At 36.1% G+C, this 16,439-nt stretch overlaps 1 protein-coding gene across 4 annotated transcripts in view; it reads right to left on the bottom strand.

The window, feature by feature from the left end:
* The window catches only part of robo4 (roundabout, axon guidance receptor, homolog 4 (Drosophila)), a 44,472-nt gene that overhangs the window by 19,912 nt on the left and 8,121 nt on the right, over nucleotides 1-16,439 (bottom strand). For all 4 annotated transcript variants that reach the window (XM_077547524.1, XM_077547525.1, XM_077547527.1 and 1 more), the window contains exons 2-6: nucleotides 6,151-6,477; nucleotides 5,314-5,471; nucleotides 2,101-2,221; nucleotides 1,859-1,997; nucleotides 452-579 (exon numbers count right to left, since the gene is read on the bottom strand). In XM_077547524.1, the coding sequence (XP_077403650.1) occupies nucleotides 452-579; nucleotides 1,859-1,997; nucleotides 2,101-2,221; nucleotides 5,314-5,471; nucleotides 6,151-6,477 (873 nt within the window). The remainder of the gene's footprint in view (nucleotides 1-451; nucleotides 580-1,858; nucleotides 1,998-2,100; nucleotides 2,222-5,313; nucleotides 5,472-6,150; nucleotides 6,478-16,439) is intronic.

Raw genomic sequence — 16,439 nt, 5'->3', positions numbered from 1 at the left:
TTTAAATATCAGTTGCTTACTGCCATACTTAGATGGGTGATATCAGGCTGATACCTGGCCTTATTTCAGCGTATTAATACTGGCGACGGAGGCCAATACCAGTATAGGCCACCCTCTTGTGGCTATTTTTTTTAATTAGGAAACTAGAAATGACAAATTACAAGAATAGAAAATCTCATGTAATTTTGAGGAAAAATGCTGTAATGGGATGCATACAGTGTTTCTTTAAAATTATCTCATTATTTGTTTTGGAATGATTTTTTTTTGTATCAAAAACTACTCGCGGTCTTGGTACTTGGTATCAGTGACTACTGAAGAGTTGAGTGCTCGTAATGGTATCGGTCTGAAAAAAAGTGGTGTTGAACATGTCATTTTACTAAATATTGCATTAATAAGGTTAAATGTTTTGCTTCATTAAATGTGTCTCAAAATCATACTACCGTATTTTTACCTTCTACTAGTAGCTGTGCAGTGGCAGTGACCACACCGACATCATTGACTGCAGTGCAGGTGTACTGGCCAGCATCTTGGGATGTCACATAGTGGATCTGGAGAGTCTGGTCTGGGTTCATAAGATATCTGAAAACAAATTTTACTTACTTACTTTTCTGTTTTATTGCTCAAGTGAACTGTGATTGGTAAATAATAAAATAGTTATGTATTCTCCAGATACATCTACAGTAAAATGAATGCCTCAGTAGGATTTTATGAAAATCAATCAATTAACAAGAATGGTCATGAAAATCCATTAGCGATTTTTTTTTTGATTGATGGATGGGATTGTGTAGAATATGTATTTGAATTATCAATATCTCACACGCCACAGATGTAATTTACTGTTGTTTATCACTCCATCCTTATGCTACCTAGCATTTTAATGTATAGGTAGCATTATGCTACCAAGAATTTTGATATATAGACAGCATTATGCTACCTAGCATTATGCTACATAGCATTTTGATGCAGAGGTAGTATTATGCTACTTTAGTTTGAGACTGTGAAAATATTTTGGTCTAAGCCCAGCATTACTCTAATGAACAACCGGTGTGATATGGGCAAAAAGAACATGAGACACACATAACGGTCCCAAAAAATACGCGCAATAAATTAAATCCGCAAAGTAGTTAGCTTTATGTTTTACATTTATTATAAATGTTTTAAAGGCTCTATAACCCCTCACGACACAGTTTATGCACTTTTGTCTTCGAGGAATTTACATTTACTCACATTTCTCTCTTGTTTAATGATTCTCAATGTTCAAACCTTCATACATTTTATAAAATGGGTACATTGAGAGTGGAATTAAAAATAAACAAGTGAGATAACACGGTTGCACAGATGTGCTCTTAACGAGGATGTGGCTATGTTCAGAATTCATCACATTTAAACAGTTACATGAGAGTCGGCAGACACTTGTCAACACTTAACATGCCTCTGATTAACCTAAAATAAAGTTTAGGTGTTCAAGTAGGCTTTTTCTGTCATTTATTTTGTTTTATAGCAGGTGGTTGATGGAAAACTAACTTTAGTTATGGTGCTCTTTTGATGATGAGCAGTGTTGCCCTCCCACCAAACATACTTTTGGAAGTATGGCCAAGAAGTTCAATTTGGGGGGGATTTTGTGATGGTACAATCTCTTGTACAGCCTGAAACTGTATGAACTGTATAGGCCTTTTAATGTAGAGGGAGAGTACAGAAAGAGAGATCACTACTTTTTGCTCCTGTGTTGATCAAGGTCATTTTAGTCAATTACCAACTCCAGCTTTCTTCACTCTGGTGTTTTGGAGTTTGTGGTATGAATAAAAGGAGCATTATATTGTACTGTGTAATGTATTGTGTAATTTGAAATTCAGAATACCTGCCGTTGGGCAGTGGCCCCTGCTTTCTGCTCCAGACCACCGTAGGTGGTGGGTCACCTTTTGCCTGACAGTAGAACTGGGCAGACTCTCCCATTCTCACTGAGACATTTTCAGGCTTCACCACTAAAACGGGTTTTTCTACAGTAAAAGAGAGGAAATGTGCTCTCAACATGGAATTGCATTGCATATAATAGTATTGAGCCCAAATGCTGTCATGTTAAACAATGCTAATTATTACTACCGAGCACGGTGAGTCGAGCTGCCCTGCTCTCGCGCACACCCATGGTGTTGCTGGCCACACACACATAAGCACCAGAGTGATTCTTCTCTGCAGGAGCGATGATAAGCTTTCCATTCAGCTCCTGTATAGCACACACAAAAACATACGCACCCAACAACAGTTCAGTGGAGGAAGAAATCATACAAGACAAAAATTGCATCACTTAACAAATGTACAATATAGTATATTCAAATATCAGTGTAGTTTTATTCATGTGACATTGGGTGCAGATTGATTTGTTTGGCCTTATTCCCTGTAAGTCAAGCAAGGGGCTTTCATATGTTTGACAGTTACACGGTACACCTGATGCCGCTACTGATGCAACCCACCCACGACAGTAAATAGCATAAAGCATTCTCAACTAGTGTGCCATGGTACATTACTGTGCCGTGGGAAATGATAAAATTTCCCTTTGGTCCGAATATTTTGAACAAATAAGGTTTCTATGCCAGCAAATTTTAGTGACAGACAGAACAAATAAATAATTTTCTAAGTTCTATTAGATGGCATAAAGCAGTGTTTCTCAAATGGGGGTACGTAAAGGCACTCCAGGAGGTACGTGAGATTTTAAAAGAATCATTAAAACATAGCACCCATGCAAAAATGCTTTAAAAGTAATTGCTAATTTATGCAAATACTTCAATAAAATGTAAGTTCATAAAATAAATGTTATTCAACTTCATTGTGCAAAAAAACCTGAGTCTCCCCTTAGCAGAATGGTTCGACCCAGCCTGTCGTATGCCACCTATAGCATCATCTGTCAATCATTTCAAAACTATTTAAAATTAAGCTATGACCCCAATGGAGAACAGTTAATGGTAATAATTTGTATGTGCACAAATCTATAATTAATTTAATTCTTTCTTTCTTTTATTCAGTAACATATTTTTATTTCCAAAAAGTTCAAGATTAATGAAATAAACTTCCAAAATGTAATAAATCAGACAATGACGGCGCAACACTCTATTTTAAGTGTTGTTTCACGCTGGTTAGGAGAAACTTAGCTGAAAAAATATTCCAGAGGGGGAACATCATTGAAAACAGGGTGAGAACCACCAGCATAAGGTATGTACAGGTAATTGATATGTGTAATCCACTTTTTGTGTCATTTTTCACTTGGCTCAATAAAGGTTAGGAACCACTGGCGTAAATGGTCTTTCTAAGGGAACCAATTTGAAACCCCAGGGCACCATGTCCAAAGCCAGTGGTGGTACATGCTGAGCCATCCTGCAGTTGAGAGCCAATTGAGAGATTTGCCTTTTTTGACAATACAGGAATCTAAATTACATTTCACAAACATGCACAGAATTATACATCGGGCCATTAAGGAGCACTACAGTGAGAAAGCAACCTTACATGACATGACATGACATGACATGACATGACATGACATGACATGACATGACATGACATGACATGACATGACATGACATGACATGACATGACATGACATGACATGACATGACATGATATTAATCCTGGGCGGCACGGTGGCTGACTGGTTAGCACGTCCGCCTCCCAATGCAGAGGACGTGAGATTGAGTCCAGGCTTCGGCCTTCCTGGGTGGAGTTTGCATGTTCTCCCTGTGCTTACATGGGTTTTTTCCGGGTACTCTGGTTTCCTCCCACATTCCAAAGACATGCATGGCAGGTTAGTTGAACACTCCAAATTGTCCCTAGGTGTGAGTGTGGATGGTTGTTCATCTCTGTGTGCCCTGTGATTGGCTGGAAACCAGTTCAGGGTGTACCCTGCCTACTTACCGAAGCCAGCTGGGATAGGCTCCAGCGCCCCCCGTGACACTTGTGAGGAAAAGCGGTTAAGAAAATGGATGGATGGATATATTAATCCTTTGAAAAAATACACATTTTAACATATCCTTACATACAGTACATACCTTCCCTTACTCTTATTGAATTGACACCTGAACTGGTCTGGTTGTCTTAGAAGGCTTTTCACCTCTCATCCGAGCAGGATTCTCGAGTTCATGCACAAGGCTAGCGCACTAAAGTCAAAGTAAACTTTGTTGTTATTTCTTTACATGTACTAGACATACAAAGAATCGAAATTCCGTTCCCTTGCATTCCCAAGTGTCAGCAAGACTAAAAAACAACAACAACACAGACAATAGTAAAGTGGTCAGGCACAGTTAAAAGCAGTATGAAAATGAAAAAAACAAAATCTAATATGTAAGGTGCATTTCCTTGACGTATTAAAGGACAAGTAGCCAGTTTTTGCCTCCTTTGATAGAAAAATAAAGTTTGAACATTGATAGATATTAAGTAGTAGTAGCGGTGGGGCGAAACCTTTGGCAAATGCTTAATACCATCTTTGTTCATATTTTAACGGCTGTGTAAATAAAGTCACCAAACATGGCAAATTCCTCGCTCATTATTCTCCAAGCCTGCTCCTTTTTGACTCTGTCCCTGTATTGGACGTTGACTGTGTTGTTTAGCCCACAGACCGCAATGACTATGTGTCTTTTAAGTGTTTACCTACTTGTCCCCACAGACTGCTATTACTGGAGTAAATGAGATCAAGTGAAGTAGATTCAGACTCGAGGAATCAATGTTTGTGTTTGAAATGGAATGATTTACCGAACCACAACTGCTCAAGGATGACAAACAGACTGGTGGTGCCATAATAGTTTGGACCTTTACCAAAATGGAATGGGGGGGGTTAATGATGTTGTCAAATGTATTAGACCTATTTACTCCTTTACAGAGGTGTCAAAGCCAGGTCCAGAAAGTAAAAACCCTGCCACAGTTTAGCTTTAGCCCCAGGTGCTAGCGAGCTAGCTCGCATGGTGATCGTTTATATGCTAGGGAGCTAGCTAGATAGATAGATAGCATCTGGGCCTAAAGCCAAACTGTGGCAAGTTTTTTTACTTTTTGGACCTGGATTTGCCACATTTGAATTTTAATTTATTTATTTAAAAAGGGACAATGCACATTGATCAACATTTTACAATGTAAATGTGCTCAAGTTAGCTAACTCAAGCTAAAATCTCCTCCTTTAGCATGTCAAAATGACAGCTGTGAAAAGAAAGAAATGGCAAATGATGGTATTAAACTTTTGTGCATTACCATTCTATACAAGGTAATGGAGTAAGATTAATCTCGTAAGCAAAATGCATAAAATTGATCTGAAGCTATGGGAAGAGGCAAATATCTTACAGTGTAGTGGAAGTCAGTGTAGTTGATTAGCAGGCCATCTTTTCTCCACATAATGTTCGGTTCTGGGTGTCCCATTGGGGGGGCACAGCTTAAAACAGCTACCTCCCCCTCTGCCACCTCCACATCACTGGGCTGCACAGTGAAGGCCTCCTGCAGTGCTACAAAATACAGAAAAGGGCTGACACTTAATTTTATTTAAAAAACAATTAAAACATTTTAAACATTTATTGAACACAGAAGAATAGTACAAATACCAGTGAATTCAATTTACATGAATCCCATAATTAAAAAAACAGTGAAACAAATAAAATAAAATAATATATATTTTTTAAACAATTAAAACATTTTAAACTTTTATTGAACATAGAAGAATAGTACAAATACTAGTGAATCCAATTTACACAAATCCCCTAATAAACAAAATAAAAATTAAAAACAGGAAAAAAATAAAATAAAATAAATGTTTAAAAAAATATTATTTTAAAACATGTATTGAACATAGAAGAATAGTACAAATACCAGAGAATCCAATTTACATGAATCTCATAATAAACAAAATAAAAATTGAAAAAACTGATAAAATAAAATAATGTTTTTAAAAAATATGTTGTTGTTTTTTTAACGTTTATTGAACATAGAAGAATAGTAAAAATACCAGTGAATCCAATTTACATAAATCCCATAATAAACAAAAGAAAATTTTTATTAAAAAACGGGGAAAAAATAAAAAAAATATTTAAAAAAATAATTTAAAATAACAAACAATAACATTCAGGTAGCTCCAAGAGTTATTTTTCAAAATAATTCAGCATGGATATTAATCAGCAAAAGACTTACCCGCGATGTGCAAGGATGCATTCCGGCTGATAGCTGTTCCTACACTGTTCCTGGCCACACAAGTGTAGGTACCCTCATGCGAGTGGCCACGCCCACTCCCACCCACACTCAGGAAGAAGAGCCGATCATCTGACAAAACCATGGGCTGCAGTTGGCCATCTCCCTTCGTTATCTCCAGGGGCTGGCCGTTGTGCAGCCACTCAATGCTTGGCTTTGGGTTGCCATCCACTCGGCAAGAGAATGTGGCAGGTTTTCCCAATTTCACCACCACATCAGAGGGGTGGTGCACGATGTGTGGTGGCACATCGTCAGCACAAACTCTGGCACCTGTTAAAAAAAAGCGAAAAATCATTAATTCAATAGCATTCTTCTCTTTGAGTGCCTCTCAATAATTGTTTAAAACATATGGAACCAGAACAAAGCCATTACATTTTGGCATTAAAAATAATGTTGGCATTAGTAGAAACAGATGTACTGAGACTCAAAAAAAATATTAACCTGACAATAGTGCTGGCAATATCGAATAATTTTAGTATCAATTAATCTATCAACTATTCAATCGATTAATCGACTAATCTGATTCATTTTAATTTTGCATTTAACTGTATTGCAAAATCATTTTTTCCCTGATTCCTGTTTATTAACCAGTGAAAGGTGGTTATTTCGTATTTTGTATTTGTGTAGCGATGAAAAAAAAAGGGGGGGGGGGTTGATAGTGTACTATGTTACTGGTTTGGCCATCAAAAACAGGTGTTTGCAAATGTCTTATTTTGATTAAACAGAAGATAATCAGTCTTCTTTCATTAAAGACTAAAGAAATCAATGAACAATTAATGTTGATATGATGAAATCAGAGGATTTGGACAATTTGAAATAAAAAAATGCTCCAAACGATTACTCGATTATTAAAATAGTTGTTGATTAATTTGATAATCGATTACTTGTTGATTAATCGATTAATTTTGACAGCTCTACCTGGCAAGAGCCAGATTGATAACGTGAATCACTCAAAGGAGTACTCCACAATACCAATCTGGGACTAGGGTTGGGCAATTTTACGATTACAGTATCACGGGTTGTCTAAAAATAGCAAGGGTGTCACTTTCAATACTGTCATTAAAAAACAAAATGCAGAACGTAAGGGCCAATATGATATTCAACATACACTTTTGATAGTAGGTATACATTTGTAGTTGTGTTTTGAAATTAGTAAAACTAGATGGCCAGTCGCGCAGCTCGAGACTTAAGTGCATTGGTTCCCCCCCAAAAATGGGGCCTGTATGCAAAAATCTGCATGGAGACGGTAATGGTGTGAGATGAAATAGAGTATTTCCAAGTATTACAAGAGGAAAATGAAGGCCACCAGACCCAAAAACAAAGAGCTGACGGCAAGCATCAGGAAAGCCTGGGCTTCCAGGACCCCCAGGCAATGCCAGGGCTGCATCGAGGCAGTGATTAAGGCCAAGGGATTCCCTACCAACTATTGAAGATTGACGTATGGTTTTGAAAATACCATCGATCCATCCATCTTTCAGGATTCTGAAGCTTGGACGCATGCGCGAGATGCTGTGACTATCGCGAGACCTACAGCGAGACCGGGAAACCCCAACATGGCGGCGCCCTGCTGCTAAAATAGAATTAGCTCTATTATACTAAACTAATCCAAATTTAACCATCATATATCTTGCCTTTCTTTTTTTTCCCCCTCTCTTTTTCATCCGACAGATTTGGAATACCACCCAACGTGGAGGACCTCGAATGCTTCATCGACGCATATTTTTACAGCTGCGCGATGGAGAATCCTTCCGTCGAGAAACTGTCGAGAAAACCTTCGAAAAAGAGGAAAAATGATTCAGCGACGGACACGGAGAACCTAGCCACTACGGAGGTTTCGGTCAGTATGCTGGAGTCCATAAATAAAAAATTAGAGGTCCTCTCCCTAATCAGCGAGGACGTCAAAGAATTAAAAGTAAGTATGGAATTCTTCAGCCAACAAATAAGTGATCTCCAACGAGACAATGCCGAGTTACACTCTACACTCGTGACTGTTTCAGCCGAGTTAGAAACCGTTAAAAAGGAAAATAAAACGCTAAAAGAAACTGTTCTGGATATTCAATCCCGTAGCATGCGGGAGAATTTAATATTCTCAGGAATATCCGAGAATACCTCTGACAATCCAGAGGTTGAGATAAAAAAAATTATGACGACGTCGTTAAAAATTCCTCAGGAGTCGGTAAATAACATCTCTTTTCACCGGGTACATCGGCTTGGAGCCCCTAGGGGCAACAGACCCCGTCCTATTATCGCCAAGTTTGAGCATTTTAAACAGAAAGAATTTGTTAAAAGTAAAGGACTGGAGCTTAAAGGGACATCATTTGGAATGAACGACCAATTCCCGAGAGAGATTAATGAGCGGCGAAAGGTACTGTTTCCTATAATGAAACAAAATAGGCAGGAGGGTAAACGGACTGCGATGGTCGTCGATAAACTATACATCGATGGCCAACTATTCCGGAACCCCAACTCCACTCCCTGACTGTTCTAAATGGCATTGGTGGAACTAAACTTTGTTTGATCATTAGATGTATACATATACTGTATATGTGGTTATAAAACCTTAAATATGAATATTCATTATGTTTAGGCGATATTATAAATATATTATTAAATACATAACTATATCTAAAGTATATTTAAACAAAAAATCTCGCTTAGGTTACCAGTTATTGGTGTATTTTTATGTTTAATCCCCCGTTAACTTCCTTTACTTTTACCTCCCTACCTGTTTTTTCACTGTTATATTTACTTACTCGTTACCTCATATTTTACACAAATTACATAAACCACCTAACCACTTTGATTCTATCCTATAACATACTAATACTGACAAATGGCCTATGCAGATATATACACAGGACTGAGTCTATATTGTTTGTATGCATAAATTAGTTCTGGTTTCCTGGTATGTTTGTGGCGCTCGCTCAGAAGCAAAAAGAATAAAAACTTTAGACCATCTCTTAAAATTAAAAGCAGATATTTGCCTCCTACAAGAAACTCACCTACAAAAATCTGAAGAAAAATTACTTATTGATAAGAATTTTAGCCAAGCGTACTCTGCCCCTTATAACAGTAGACAAAGAGGAGTCTGTATACTCATACATAAGAATTTACTCTTTACTTTAAATAATACAATAACAGACCCAGAGGGTCGATACATTATTATTCAGGTGACTATATTTAATAAAATATATACACTTGGTAATTTATATGCCCCTAATAATGATGATCCGGCCTTTTTCCATGAATTTTTCTCTCAGCTGTTTGATTTAGCAGCGAACTCTACTATTATTATTGGAGGAGACTTTAACACAGTCTTAAATCCATTAATTGACCGTTCTAATAATACAACATGTAGACGATTACAATCTACTAAAGTAATAGGGGAATATATGGATGACTTTGGCCTCGTCGACAGCTGGAGACTTAAAAACCCAAATAAGAAGGAATTTACCTTCTTTTCCGCTGTGCACCGGTCTTTTTCAAGAATTTATTATTTTCTTACAAATAACTCTATTGCTGATAAAACTGTTACAAAAATACATCCTATTATTATTAGCGACCATGCACCAGTCTCCCTTTCCCTACAAGTTGATTATACCTTTAAACCACCACCGACATGGCGGTTTAACATCTCACTGCTAAACGACGCAGAGTTTGACAAAATTATAAGAAAAGAATGGGCAGACTTTTTGGAAATAAATGACTCTCCAGACCTATCGCCATCTCTTCTCTGGGAAACTGGGAAAGCAGTAATTAGAGGTAAAATTATATCATATTCATCTTATAAAAAGAAACAGGATCAAAAATCAGAAAAAGACTTGGAAGATAAAATTAAACAACTGACGGATGAGTACGCAATAAACCCAAATAACCAAATATGGGCTGACTTACAAAATACAAAAATACAGTTAGACGATATGCTAACTAAAAAGACAGAATTTATAATACAACAATTGAGATATAACAACTTTGAATATAATAACAAATCAGGTAAATTTCTTGCAAACCAACTTCAACGCAATCGGGAAAAGTCTCTTATAACGGCTATTAAAGGGACAACTGGTGAATGCACACAATCACCAGAAGAAATTAATCACATTTTTTATAACTATTATCGTAACCTATACTTAGAAACTAACAAGCCTAACCCTGAGCATATTGAGGCATTCCTCAGTAGCTTAAATATACCTCAGTTAACTACTGAATATAAAGACATGTTAGATGCGCCACTTACTATAAACGAGTTGTACAGTGCTCTAGATAGTATGCCTAATGGCAAAGCACCTGGCCCGGATGGTTATCCGACTATATTTTTTAAGCACTTCTGGTTAATGCTTGCTCCACTATTCTTAAGAGTAGTAACAGAAATTAAAACTAAGGGTTACATACGCCCACACATGAATACAGCAGCAATTAAATTTTTATTAAAGCCAGAAAAAGACCCCACCCTTCCATCAAGTTAACGTCCGATTTCACTAATTAACACTGATATTAAAATTATCACTAAGGCTTTCACATCTAGACTAGAAACAGTAATCTCGACAATTATTCATAGCGACCAAACAGGCTTTATTAAAGATCGGCACTCTACTAATAATATTAGGAGACTCTTTAACCTTATTAGCATGTCACAGCGGCATGATAAAAAGGCAGTTATTATATCATTGGATGCAGAAAAAGCTTTCGACAAAGTTAACTGGTCCTTCCTCTTTGCTGTTTTAAATAAATTTGGCTTTGGGAAATCATTTATCCACTGGGTATCAGTATTATATGATTCTCCAAAAGCTACAGTTACTACTAATGGGATTATATCTCAGAGCTTTACTTTACAGAGAGGCACAAGACAGGGATGCCCACTATCCCCTTTATTATTTGCAATATTTATTGAGCCACTTGCATTAGCCATACGCCAGGAAAGAAGGATTCAAGGAATTCACTCTGGGGTAACAGAACATCAAATTAATCTATATGCCGATGACATCTTACTTTATTTAGAAAAGCCGGCTACTTCGCTAGGGGAAGTATTTAATTTAATAACTAAATTCTCACAGTTATCAGATTATTCTATTAACTGGACAAAATCAACACTTCTACCTATTACAGAAAATTCATGGAACCCTGCAAGCCAGGACCCACACTACTCATTTCCTATAGGTAATTTAAAATACTTAGGCATAAAAATCTCACCTAAATTAACTGATTTAATTCATTTAAATTTTTCTCCACTTCTGGATAACATTCATAGTGACTTGGAGCGCTGGAATAATCTTCCTATTTCTCTAATAGGACGAATAGCCACCATTAAAATGAAAGTTTTACCAAAAATAAACTATTTTTTCTCAATGATTCCATTTAAACCTACGGCTAAATGGTTCCAGTTGTTGGACTCAGCCGTAACAAAATTTTACTAGAATAAAAAAAAAGCAACGATTAGTCTATCTACTCTTCAGAAAAGTAAATCCAAAGGTGGTCTAGAGGCACCAAATTTTATGTACTACTATATAGCTAACAGGCTACAATATATCGTTCTATGGGCACAACCCAACAGAGACACTAACTGTTGGTTGGAACTAGAACAGAAGGATTGTAATAACCTCAGACTTCGAGATCTACTCTTTATTACAACATCGATTAAGCGTCATAATTGTTTTAAAAACCCAATGATTTCCGCCACCGTGACTGCCTGGTGGAAGGCACTAGAATTGACAAAAGCCCAAGTGGAGCCCTGTGGACTTTCTCCCCTATGGCATAACCCCGACTTTCAACTTAACAACCAACCATTTCATTTAGCTGTGTGGGAGCAGAAAGGAATTACACATCTCCACCATCTCTTCTCAGATAATATGTTTATATCATATACATCCTTGCTCCAAAAATACAATATAAAAAACGGAATTTTTTTACATTATCTACAAGTTAAAAATATGATAAAGAAAAAAATTCCAACACTTCGGGGTACGCTCCAACCGCCTGTTTAAGCTAAAGATATTAACAAGCTTTCTCCGACAACAACAAAAAAACTTTCAAAAATATATAAGTTACTTTCATATACTGATAAAATGTCTTTACCCATCTCGAAATGGGAGACAGACTTGTCTATAGCACCGGAACCTGACTTTTGGATTCAAGTTTGTGAAAACGCATTTAAAATGACAAAACACACAAATTTACAACTTATCCAATATAAAATTATTCACAGAACATACATTACTCAATATATGATGAAGAAAATGGGACTCTCAGACTCCGACATTTGTCTCCAATGCTTACAAAACACTACAGACACTTATGTTCATGCTTTATGGTTATGTACTCCGGTTATGTATTTCTGGACTAAAGTCTTAGAAAAACTTTCCGCTATTTTGGACTGTAGGATACCTTATCTCCAAACTTGTGTTTGCTAGGTGACCTAACAACAACTGACTTACCACATAAACAATTTCAATCTACACTTGTAGCCCTTACTATCGCTAAAAAAACAATTTTTGTTAACTGGAAAAATAAACAAACTCTGAATATCGACCAATGGTCTAACCTCCTCATAAATCACATTTTAATGGAAAAAATATCTGCCTCAAATAAAAACCAAATATCAAAATTTATAGAAACATGGTCTACGTATATAGAATTTTTTAACCTAATTCTGGTTACTTAATTCTGTCTGTTAGCGAGAGCCACTACATCGTGATAACTTACATTGATGTTTCTGCATTTGGCAATTTATTATTATATTATATTATTAGTATGGGATTTTTTTTAATGGGCTTTAGGTGAACTGATGAATACACACACGCTCGCACGCACGCACGCACACACACACACACACACGCACATACACATACTCACCCACATACAAAAAAAAATATATATATATATATATATATATATATATATGTGTATATATATTTAAAAAAAAAAAACATTTATTAAATTTTTTTTAATTTATTTGTTTGTTTTTTTTTAAAAAAAGGAGAGCAATGATGATGTCAAATCGAATGAACAATACTGAGCTCTCCTGAGAAAAAAAATAAAAATAATAACGAAAATACCATCGATCCATCCTTCTTTTTTCCCATGCAAAACACTGGGAAGTATGCATCGTGATTTCTTCACAGTATTATAATTTTTTTAAATCCTGTTTTGTGGGTTTTATGAGCTGGAAGCCCAAATATATGTAAAGATAAACAAATAAATACATGAAATCTTTTTTGTTGTGGGCCCTGAATCTATAATCTATGAAAGTTTGACTTTTTGAATTGAATTATGGAAATGATTCAACTTTTCGAGGATTTTCTAATTTTTGACGAGCACATGTAAATTCTGTTTTGTTGGACAGGTTGATTGATCAAGTTGACTAAGACCAAATTCAAACTAAGACAGAGTAGAGGTTTTGATGCTAAGTTGACTCTCTTCCTATCTCTCTACCAGTGCTTTCCTCAAATCTGTCTTTAGTTATTTTCTAAGTTTTGAATATGTCCAAAAAGGATTAACAATAAAGTACACTTTATTATAAAAATAAAGACACACGTGAAAATATAAATATATCCATCCATTTTGGGAACCGCTTATTCTTCACAAGGGTCGTGGGGTTGCTGGAGCCTATCCCAGCTGGCTTTGGGCAGTAGGCGGGGTACACCCTGAACTAGTTGCCCGCCAATCGCAGGGCACACACAGACGAACAACCATCCACACCCACAATCACACCTAGGGACAAGTTGGACGCATTTATAAATATAAATAAAGACACACATGAAAACACTCATCATTGTATAATACACCCACAATCTGTGACGGGACCTAATTACTCTTTTCAATCGTAATCAGTGGGATAATGGTTATAGGCTGTGTTACTTAATATATATGAAGCTGTTACTGATTATATATGTCTTAGCTGTAATCAGAAGCAGACAATATTGGTAGAGATGGGAAAATGAAGCCTCATGAAGACTCATGAAGCACTTTTACTATTTTTTTTACTCCTCTAGATGGTGCTCTTGGTTCAAATATAAAGGCTAGTGCAATGAAAATGTATTACATTTCCACTGCCTTTTTAAACCAATAGTGCCATCTAGAGGAGTCAAAAAATATCACAAGTGCTTCATGAGGCTTCATTTTCCCATCACTAAATATTGGATAGTTGTGAATGTGTGCGACTGTGTGTGATTCTGATCTTGTTTTCATCAGCTCTGGAGAACTCTAGTGGTCAAATCTGGTATTACACTTGAACAAATTGTCTTTGTTTGACACCACTCACTGTATGGAGGACCAAAATTAAAAATAAATAAATGACTAAATAAATAAATAAAAGTGCAAATAAAAATTATATAAAAAATATAATTAAAAAATTACATCCCAAAAATAAATATAAATGGGAATTATAACAACAACAAAATATAAATATATCCCTAAATAAATGAATATGAGTAAAAATAAATGCAAAAATAAAAAACAGATTAAAAAATAAATGTCGAAATAAATAAAAAATAAAAATAAATAAAAAAATAACTTGCGACTTAAGTTGCTCGATAACAAGTTGTGATGGCAGTGGACAAGATAGTTGTCCATTGCTGGAGCTCTCCAATGCAAGCTGGCGAGACTTACTTATTCGCCGACCCGCTCACTCGATCAAGACAGGCAATTTGCAACGGCGGAGTCCTACCCATGATAGGCTTAGAACTGCCCCCTCATTTGAATAACATGTCGACCTGGCAGAGCGTCTCCAGCATGAAATAAATAAATGTGAGAGCAGAGCGTTTTTATTGATTGATTGAATATATATTATATGTATTATATATATATAATAATTTAATTCTAAATATATATTTATCTTTGTATTTATTTCGACATTTATTTTTATATTTATTTTTTGAATCTCGTTTTTTATTTTTGCATTTATTTTTACTTGTATTCATTTATTAAGGGATATATTTATATTTTGTTGTTTTTATTTCCATGTACTGGTATATATATGTATATATATTATTATTTTTTTAATTATATTTTTATATCCGTTTTTATTTTGATTTTTTGTCATTTATTTATTTATTTAATTTGGGCAGTTTTAGTCCTCCATATCTACAGCATTATACTGGTATCACTCGCACCGACCTCCATTTCCTCCGTTTCGATAATATCTCTCACGATCTATGTTCGTATAGCTCCATGCTCACTCTAACCCTCTTCAATATCGACATACTTCCCCTCAGTTATGTAGTCAGTAGGCATAGAATACATGTTAATAACGTGTGTGTAGCATTCACAATTTGTTTGTGTATTCTGTTGAAATTGTTTATTAAAGTTGTATGAGAAAAAAAAAACAATGGGGTACATGGCACGGACTTCCGGGTTTCACACATCAGCGCCATTTCCAGCCACTGCTGACTGTCTTCCAACACTGGCACTCACACCCCTGCGCCCCCCAACCACACGCCCCCGCTGAGGACGTATCAGTTGTCTGAAATATTTCGGACAACTGAGACACTACACACTCGCACCCGTTGACGGGAACACGCAACCGAGGGGCACAAAGGCAGAAGCGCAAGCACTGGGACGCGGCCCACACGTTGCAAACAGGAACCGGAAACAAAGGACACATAGAGGGAAATATTTTACCAAGTGGGCGAAACTGGTAAAATCATGGTATTTAACTTAAAAACAATTGGGGTCAGTTATACACAGGTGTGCAGGACAGCCCTAAACAGCGGGGCTCACACTGGGCCCATATGTGTTATATCTACATGTTATCCTGTTTTGCATATATTGGTTTTTAACTTCCTCCTACCCCTTTTGAACATATAAACTCTTTTCTTTCTTCCTATTCTTGTTTTTCTTTTTACTTGTATTTTATACTTGTAATGTGTTTTGTGTTTTCTTTATGTTTATATGTTTAATAAAACCATAAACCAAACCAGAAGAAATTACACCCTATGACAAAGCTACAACCTATTACAATGCACACTGTACATTTCTTGGAAATTATTTTTTTATACCAGTTATTTGGAATAGTATTTAGTTGTGTTTTATTGTAGTTCAGCTTAAACCCATTTGTTACTTGTTTTTGGGGACTAGTTAAATTCATATTGTCACTATCAACTGATAAGAAAAATAGGCCTACATATATTGTGGTACAGTTTTCGCCCATACTGCCCAGCCCTAATCCAAGGCAAAAAGGATTACCAACAAACAATGTTTGCAGGGTGTGCAACATGAATGCCATTGTTTGAATTTCC

Source organism: Vanacampus margaritifer, chromosome 16 (assembly GCF_051991255.1).
Source record: "Vanacampus margaritifer isolate UIUO_Vmar chromosome 16, RoL_Vmar_1.0, whole genome shotgun sequence".
Taxonomy (NCBI): Eukaryota; Metazoa; Chordata; class Actinopteri; order Syngnathiformes; family Syngnathidae; genus Vanacampus; species Vanacampus margaritifer.
The sequence above is the reverse complement of the archived record's forward strand: the minus strand, read 5'-3'. Positions and strand labels throughout refer to the sequence as shown.